Genomic DNA, 8,737 nt, shown 5'->3' on the forward strand with positions numbered 1-8,737 from the left:
GCCATAGTTCAGTAGCCAAGAGAACACAGTTACCATCAGGCAGAGCAATTTACAACTAAAGTTCATATTTACCTTTGTGGAAAGTCCCCGGTGATAACAGGCTAGAGTCTATGAGTTACCTATTAGCAAGCAGCTATTATATTATGGCAAAAGAACTGCTGGCTGGGTATGGAATCAAAACCTGAGCCATATATCCCTCTTGCTATTTCCTCCCCCACCCAAAGAGTCATTCATTTCTCAGAAGGAAGCAAATGCAGAGCTGTAAAACAAACAAAGCAAAACAAAACAAGAGAGTGAGATTACGTCAAACACATTTGGTGGCTTGTGTGAAGTGAGGATTGTGGGTCTGAGTGCAACTCTGAGTGGACAAGAGTTCACATTGCAAAAAACACCATCACAACAGATACCCACTTGCAGCCTTGTTAGAAGTTTGAGCTGACACATCGAGGTCAATATGGTCCTTCACCACTTACCTATCATCTCTCATCCGCAGTGATGGTTTCTCCAGGGCAGGGCGGAGGCCCATTAATAAGCAATGTGGGGAAGCCTGCACTGCAGCTGCCTATGCCGTACTTGTTTTGTGAACAAAAAACTTCCTTTCATTTGTGCACTTAAAAATAACATTTACAAAAGCAAAGGGAGCATTTTTATTTTTATTTACAGTTCTTCATTTTTCTGATCACTATTCAGAGAAACACAATCTGCCTTCTTAAGCGAGGGAATTCCAGTTCATTCATAATAAGGCAAAGAGAACACGCCAACGAGATTTAATTAAAAGAATATCAGAAAAGCAAAACTTAGAACTCCAAATATTGCTAAGGAAAATGCTCGATCTCATGTCAATAATGGTTTAGATATGTTTCCCTGAAAGTGTGATGCTAGGAGATCTCCAGCCAAATTTCTTAGCCCAGCCAGCTGAAAGTTTCATTTCGATATGGCATTGCTACAACTTTCAGACAATGAAATGAATACAGAGTTAGTAGAATTCTATGGGCCTCAGATGTGCCCGGGAGTGTTTTTTCCAGAGTCTTGCGATATTTGGTATTTTTCTTAAAGCCCCAGCTCCCAGTGTCAAGTGATTACACAAAATTCTCAGCTTTCATTTTTTAAAAAAAGGAATTTTCTAGCCCTCACAATTGCAGAGAAAAGCTTGGCAACATGATTAGAGGGAACTCTAAAAGCTCAAGAATCAGAAAGCAAACTACATATATATATATTCTTCAAATCTTGTGATTTTTCAGCAAATCTCGTGATTTTGCAGGGCCCAGGGCATGATTTCTCAATGTCTGGAATTAGCAATACTGAGGTAGTAAAGCCTACCATGTCTGAGACCTGAGACATATAGTATCTGAACATATTGATTGTAGCTGTCACTAACAAAGCATTAAAATACACAGACAAATCAAAGGCTGTGAGGCTACCTTTTCCTGATACCTTTACTATCTCTATTTTCTTACATTAGTTTGACTTTTCCTCCTCATAACCAGCATCAAATCCCACTACTTCTCGCTCCTTATTCCCCTTCCCATTTTTCCACTCATACCTCTCTGTCTCTCTCTTCTACTTGCTTTCCCTTCCCCTTGCTCCTTTTCACACATAGCCTCAGGCTTGAGTAAATTAATTCGTTTAGAATTACAAACTTTGGATCAATTAATCTATGATTATTTCCTTGGGCTTGTACATTCTTTCACTGGATCCGATTTTAATAGCTGAAAAGCACTCGAGATGTTTGCACGAAAGGCACTGGAGAAATGCGATTGTTCCAGAATAGAATACTCTGTCATGTCAGCATCTACATTTGTTGTTGTTGAAAAGAATTTTCAGATGCAGGTCACAGCAGCAGATCTAATGCTCGGGAAGTACAAAACACCGAATTCCTCTATGAAAGCTCATTTTTTCCTCCTTTATGAGACAGGCAGAGCCACTCTAGCGGACCAAGGAGGCTACTGATGCTGCTACTCCAAAGGGTGCTGCATATGCAGTTGCTAATCCTTGCAGGCCGATCACCAAGTAGCGACATCCTTTCTGGAGAGCTTTGCCAACATTCTATTTTTAGGGAAGAAGAGGGCGGGAGAGAGAGAGAGAGAACAGAAAATAACATCAAATTAAACAGTTTGGGGAGTTCAAATAGAGAGCAGTCATTTTATATGTCCTTCCACAACCGCAAAATATGAACAGACCCACCATCTTCTTAGGGGTTGTCCACAGGGAAAAATGTTTTACCTGTCAGACCAGCATAATTCAACTGATATAGTTATACCAGTATAAATTGGCACGTGGACACTTATTCTGCAGCAAGAATGGATCTTTTTGTGTATTTTTAAACACCCTCCAAAGTAACTTAAGCTAAACTGACAAAAGGCATCATTCGATAATAAGAGAGTTGAAACTGGGTTATATCAGTGTAACTATATAGGTTTAAGCTCATGCCTTAGCTTATACCAGTAGAGCTTTCCCAGGCAGACAAGCCTTAAGTATGCTATAAAGACTATTAGATTGCTTGCATTTAAGAAGGACGCTAGCTGGTTAAAATTGGGGTGAACGTTTAATGAAAATGTACACAAACATTTCAACTCTTTTTGTCAACATTTCAAATTTTGACCATCTCTGTTTCAATATATATCTATAAAAAAAACTCACATTTGTTTACAGCATTGCTGGAAACCCAAGATATATTATTCAAATTGAAAATATTAATCTAATTTTCCTTTCAGTCTTGATACTACTTGATACTTACATTTGGTGTTTCTCATGATTGGACAGTTAAACAGTCTGGGCCAGTGCTTTTTTGTTTATAGTTAGCTTCTAGTCAAATTTACTTTCAGGCCCTCAGGGACTAGCACAAGATTGCAATGTTTGCACTGCACATGCTGCAGGTGAACGTTTATTTGTTTAAAACAAAATTGGTGGAATCCAACCCATTTCTATTATAGAAGTAGCTTTCCCTAAAATTGAATTACAGCACCTGAAAGACCAGATGAGATCAGACAATGTCCCTTTATGGGCCAAACTCTGCAAACTCCCACGAAACCCTATACAAGTTTTAATAGCGTTAGGCTGGCCAGATTGAGAGGCAGCACAGACCAGCGGCTAGGGAAGCAGATTGGAAGGCAGGAGGCTTGGATTCTTTTCCCAGCCCAGCCATGGATCTGCTGTTACTCATCCTCTGTTTCCTTCCTGTCTTCTGTGTGCCTTGTCTATATTTAAGATTTTGCCAGTTTAACTATATGGGTATCATTAAATAAGCCAAACCTTTCCCCTGTAGATGCAGTTATTGGTCTAAAAGTGCTTATGCCCATTCCCAGAACTGCCATAAGATACACTGGGCTAAAAACTTTTATACCACTACTACTACTGTGTCTATACTAGGGCTTTTACTGACATAGCTGTGTCTGTTGTTGTTTTTGTTGCAAAGAGACACCCCTAACCAATATAATTATGCAGGTAGACTTTTACGTGTAGACTAAGGCCTAGTCTATAATAGAGAATTAGGTCAGTATAACTACATCGCTCAAACATCAACACCTGGTCCCCTGAGTGACGCAGTTAAACCGAGCTCATCCCCCGGATAGACAGCACTAGGTCAATAGGAGAACCTAGCTACGGCCTCTAGGGGACCGATATGAGAACCCCTCCCGTCAGCATAGGTAGAGTCCTCACTGAAGAGCTATAGCAGTGCAGCCGCGCCACAGTCACGTTTTAAGTGTAGACGAGCCTTAAGCCCTAGACCAGGGATGGGCAACTGGCCGCCACTTCCACATCATTTATTTGGCTCACTCATAGGTGGCCGGTGAAAATATTTTTTTGTGGGGGAAATGGAGGAGGCTGAGCTGGAATATGGCTGACCCAATTAGCACCCCCGAGACCCAGATCTGAGCACCAGGCACAAATTAAATGGACAACACTGAGTTACCAAAATTATTCAAGAGGAATGTTACTTTCAGAATAGGAGTGATTTTTGACCTAAATGATGATAGTTACCAAAGTAAAAAATTGTTACTTTTCCCCCTTAAAATCTGTGTGCAATTTTCAGGGACACTTTAACTCTAGACTGATCATTTTATAGATATATGGAATCTTATTATACTTCTGTTAGTCTGTAAGGTGCCACAGGGCTCTTTGCTGATTTTACAGATCCAGACTAACACGGCTACCCCTCTGACACTATACTTTTTTTGTTGCTGCTGGAAAAGAAAAAATTCACCCCCTAATACTTGTAGTTAATTAGAATGCTGTCAAAATAAGAATGCTAGAGAAATGCAGCACAAAGAAAGGTAAAGTTTCCCTCACCTGGATTAGCTTAGTGCCATTTCCAGACTGAAATGACAGATTTTCTATCCTTTGATCTAAGTGAGAGTCAGTTTCATTCCTTCTCTAATGGGACTGGTTTCTTCTGAACAACAAAGAAAGCCAGCAGGCTGCTTCCTCAGATTTAACTAATGAATTGTCTTTCAAGCAGACATTTCTCTTTCCTATGAATGGCAGCAGCATATTTCTAGAAAGCCTCAAAATATCTCTGAGAGAGATATTCATGGATGATTTTAAGTTAGTTTTAAGTGTGATTTTACATACCTAGTAATTGTCCAACAGCTTTCCTATTAGTTACTATAGTGATCTGAGAACTCACCACGTTAGCACAAGTTTACTTTTCAGTGCAAAGGCAGGGTTGCAGCTGTAGGATATTAAGTGTATCTTTTTAGCAGTCTGTGATTCACCTCCCAAGGACAATGGAGGTTAGCGCCTTTAAGACTTATACATACAACTTTCTGATGTTACAATAAGAAGTTTGAGGAAATAATTGTCAGTTACTTCCCTTACCCTTTCCCTGAAATCCGTGCAGGATTGTTCACTACATGGTGTTGTGGTCAAGGCACAGGACTAGGTGTCAGGGCACCAGGAGTCTACTCCCAACTCTGCCACTTATTTCTGGTGTAACCTTGAGCATGTCACTTCATTTCTCCATCTGTAAAATGGGGCAACAACTCACAGGAGTTCAATGAAGTGCAATGTTCCAGAAATTCTTGGCAACCCTCTAAAAGAGGGTCTCCTACTGCTGCACTTTCTAAGTGACTTCTAGTGCTCGCTGTAGTCTAATTTCCCCCTCTTGCTCATCTATCTATGTACTCTAAGGCTCCTATCAGCACTGTGTCCAAACCCTTCACATACATCAATCAAGTCTTACAACACCTTTGTGCAGTAGGGAAGTATTGCCCTATTTTACAGATGGGGAAATGAGACAGAGACATACAGTGTAACTTTCCCAAGGCCACAGAGGAAGTCTGTGCTACAGCAAGGAAGTGAAGGCAGATCTCCCTATCATCCTCCACCACACGACCATTCCTCCTCCAGTTTTATTTCCCGAAACCAGCAGTGACCTCCCTGACAGGGCAGTTATACTTGTGTTTGCATTTAGGGTTTGTCTGGTGTATTCATTCCTTTTTTTAGCACCATCTCTCAGTTTGCATTCCCCTTTCTTCGGATTTTTTAATACAATTTTTGTGACATTTCAATTTACTAGCACGTGATGCCAGTGATTGACTATTTAAAAGCATCTTACAAGTTAATTTTCCTTTGTCCCTCCGATTAACTGAGGAGTCTGAGTGAGAGAAGAGGAGCCTGGCTCTTCACCATTAAAGGAGGGAGCAACAGAGGAAGACTGTGAACTTTAAAGTCTGCGCCTCCAGTATCAGGCTACAAACTGGGAGTTGTCACATCTAGCGACATTGCAGCATGACAGATCCTGCAGTAAATTCTTTCTTTGAAGCAGCATCACACAGCAGAGAGGGTGCAGAGAAGAAAGTTGAAGGGATAGAAGAATGCTGTAGTCTCCCACCTCCACTCTCGTCTAACACATAGAGGAGGAAGCTGTCCTGCCCCTTTAATAGGTCTCAACACAAGCACCACTGCCACAAGTAGAGCAGAAAAATCAGGGCCATGTCTTACTGCACACATTAAAAACGGGACCTAGAAGGGAGGAAAGTGGGATGGAGAGACAATGTTTAGGTTCTAGTCCAAGCTCTGCTACAATTCTTTGTGTGCTCTTGTGTGAATGGCAATCTGCAAGTGCCTCAGTTTACCTGTCAGTGAAATGGGCACTGACACACCCCACAAGAATGCCGCCAGGTTGTGGTCAGTAAAGTTTGCAGAACCTCTCACGGAAAGGTGCAGGAGGAATGCAAAGGATCCATAGTGCTTAAGGTTTCAGGTATAGTTTCTGGAGCATAAATGAAAGTCAAGTCCTGAAACGGATATTAGGTGGGGAAACACCCCCATTAGCCCAGGCGGAGCCACCAGCAGAGCCCTGTGCTAAAAGGAGCCTGGAGGAAAGGCAGACGATGCATTTAAAACAGAGTTAAATCCTCGGAGCGTTTGCTACACTAAACACACCTACAGCGCCTGGCTGGGGAGAGCGCGGGTGCGGGGTCAGTGTCAGACGCGGGGATCATTCCAGGAGCCTCTGGCCCGATTGGAGAGAGCTAGTAACCCCTTCCTGGCTCGCCCTCCACCTGGCCAGGCAGCAGAGCCTGAGCCTGCGGTGCTCAGCACCCAGGGCCATGGAGCGCCGCTGGTTTGCTCTGGGCGCGCTGATCGCTAGCCGGCGGCTCACTCCAGGGGAGGGGGGGCGGTTTCCCCGCCGGGCTGACTGCAGCCTCCGGCCGGCTCCGAGCATACGGACTCTGGGGCCAGCGAGCAGCCGCGTGCCAAGGCCCAGCCCAATGCCGCAGGGGCAGGCCCGGGACTCCCAGGCGAAGCAGCGTGGGGCCGTGTGGTCCGGGGAGCCGCCCCGGGCGCGGCGTTTGTTAGCGAGCCCGGCTGAGCTCGATCCCGGGACAGCGCCGGGGCTGGGCAGCCGGCTCCTTACCTTGCTGTACTTCCTCAGCTTCCTCTTGCACTTGCTCCGGCCTCCCGAACCCTCCTGGCGCAGCGACTCGTACTTGTCCGGGAGGAGGGCGAAGCGCACTTTCTTGGAGCTGCAGGGCTCCTCTGCCTGGCTCCCGGGGGCTCCCAGGCTCTCTTCCTCCTGCTGCTGCCTCTCCAGGATGGAGATCTTGTCCTCGCCGGGCCCCGAGTGGGAGAACTTGGCTTTCACCTTCCCACCCAGCCTGGCCCCCACAGTCATGGTGCCGACACTCGCGCCCGGGGTGGGACGGCTGGCTCAGAGTCAGGCTAGCTGCACCTTCGAGCCCTTCCTGCTTCTCAGGCACAAGACGGGACTTCCCAGTGGCCTGGCAAGGGAGAGCAACAGGTGGAGCTAAAGCGAAACACGTTTACATCGCAGACTGGATTAGAACCTCCCCTGGCCACAGTGCGGCAGAGACAGGCAAGTCACAGCAGGGCGCTTGGGCTTTGATCCTTGCCCCTCCGCGGCCCACTAGAAATTAGGGGCAAGGGGGTTTTGATGAGTGTTTGACATAATCCGTTACTGAACCTGTAGAAAGCTTCCCCGGTTACCCCCAGTTTTCTAAACCCATTGGAAGTGCTAGGGCCCTTGGCAGGGGGCATGCTTCTGCCCCTTAGGATTGAAGGAGACACTAGCATCCATGCTCACATCAGGCTTTTCTAGAAACAACATCAGCCTTGCCCTCCAAACACTGGTCAAGGCTTGTCTAAAGTTTTCCATAGTGTTCTGCAAGCCACCAGATTCAGCTGGGCTTTGCTTTTGGCCCTGTGCAGAGAACACAAGCTCTGGCAGCTCTGATAGGCAAGGTGGCCTGCAGTTATTAGGAACCAATATGCAGTGTTAAGGACAGATGCAGCCTGAAGGCCTCTACTCTGTGGTGAGAGTAACAGAGCACAGATCAAAGGCTGCTCCTGACCTCACAGTTAGGAATGAATTGATTCGTGGAGGCCTACAGCCGTGTAATTCCCCAGAGCTGCCTGCCTTAAAACTATCACTTTTAACAACAGCCAAAATGTTGATGTTCTTATCCCCCCTTCCTCTTCATTTATCAGAAAACTCCTGTGACTGAAGCCCTCTTTCCCAAGGACCCGGTGGGGGGGTGGGGTTAAAGAGGATTTGAAACCTTTAACTTGATAACATAGATGACAAGGAGACAGGATCTAGGCAAGTATAGCAGAACTGCAGCTCTTCCAATGAAAATCTCACTCATTCTTACTGGGGCAGTTGTAGGTGATTGACCCTTGACTTTCTGACTGAAATTCATGAATAAGCTTCTCCTGGCTGGCTTCGATATAGCTATTAGAGAAATGTACCCAAGACCTTAAGCCTAGTTGCATATATCACTGTCTACAGTACAGATTCTGAACTGTGTTCTCAATAGCCAAGATATTAAAAATTACACACACTTCCTGGCAACAGCTGTCAGAAAAATCTAATCCTACTCTGCACCCTCCCCCTCCCAAGAATCTAGGCCTCAGCTTCATTAAACAAGAGGAAAGCTTAAGCCAGGCCACAAAACTTCAAGGTAAGAAACTTCCAGGATAAAGGCAAAATATAGGGCCTGTCATAAATAGATAGCTAAGGGTTAATGTTTCTTTTACCTGTAAAGGGTTAACAAAGAGAACCAAACACCTGACCAGAGGGCCAATCAGGAAACAGGATTTTTCAAAGCTCAGAGACCGAATGTTTGGGTCTGTGTCTTTTGTCTGGCTCTCAGCTATGAGAGGGGTCTTTCTATCTGTAAGCTTCTAATCTTCAGTTTCAAAGTTGTGAGTACAAAGGTAGAAAAAACAATAGGCTGTTATTGTTTTTTTTGTATTTACATGTGTGTAGTTT

General features: G+C 44.8%; 1 protein-coding gene across 1 annotated transcript; it reads right to left on the reverse strand.

Annotated features, from left to right (window-relative positions):
- Nucleotides 1–1,222: 1,222 nt before the first annotated feature.
- C3H1orf115 (chromosome 3 C1orf115 homolog) lies at nt 1,223–7,228 on the reverse strand. The gene is made up of 2 exons (XM_032792721.2): nt 6,863–7,228; nt 1,223–2,046 (listed from the first exon to the last, which is right to left on the reverse strand). The coding sequence occupies exons 1-2, from the start codon at nt 7,118–7,120 to the stop codon at nt 1,927–1,929; spliced, it is 378 nt and encodes a 125-aa protein (XP_032648612.1). The 5' UTR covers nt 7,121–7,228; the 3' UTR covers nt 1,223–1,926.
- Between the last annotated feature and the right edge of the window lie 1,509 nt (nt 7,229–8,737).

The sequence above is a fragment of the Chelonoidis abingdonii genome, chromosome 3 (assembly GCF_003597395.2).
Source record: "Chelonoidis abingdonii isolate Lonesome George chromosome 3, CheloAbing_2.0, whole genome shotgun sequence".
NCBI lineage: Eukaryota > Metazoa > Chordata > Testudines > Testudinidae > Chelonoidis > Chelonoidis abingdonii.

What these genes read in the sequence shown, in the direction of transcription:
- C3H1orf115 (XM_032792721.2), bottom strand. Translation starts at nt 7,120, where the DNA reads ATGACTGTGGGGGCCAGGCTGGGTGGGAAGGTGAAAGCCAAGTTCTCC. An exon ending in AGCTGAGGAAGTACAGCAAG is followed by an intron (nt 2,047 to 6,862) that starts GTAAGGAGCCGG and finishes CCCTAAAAATAG; the next exon opens with AATGTTGGCAAAGCTCTCCA.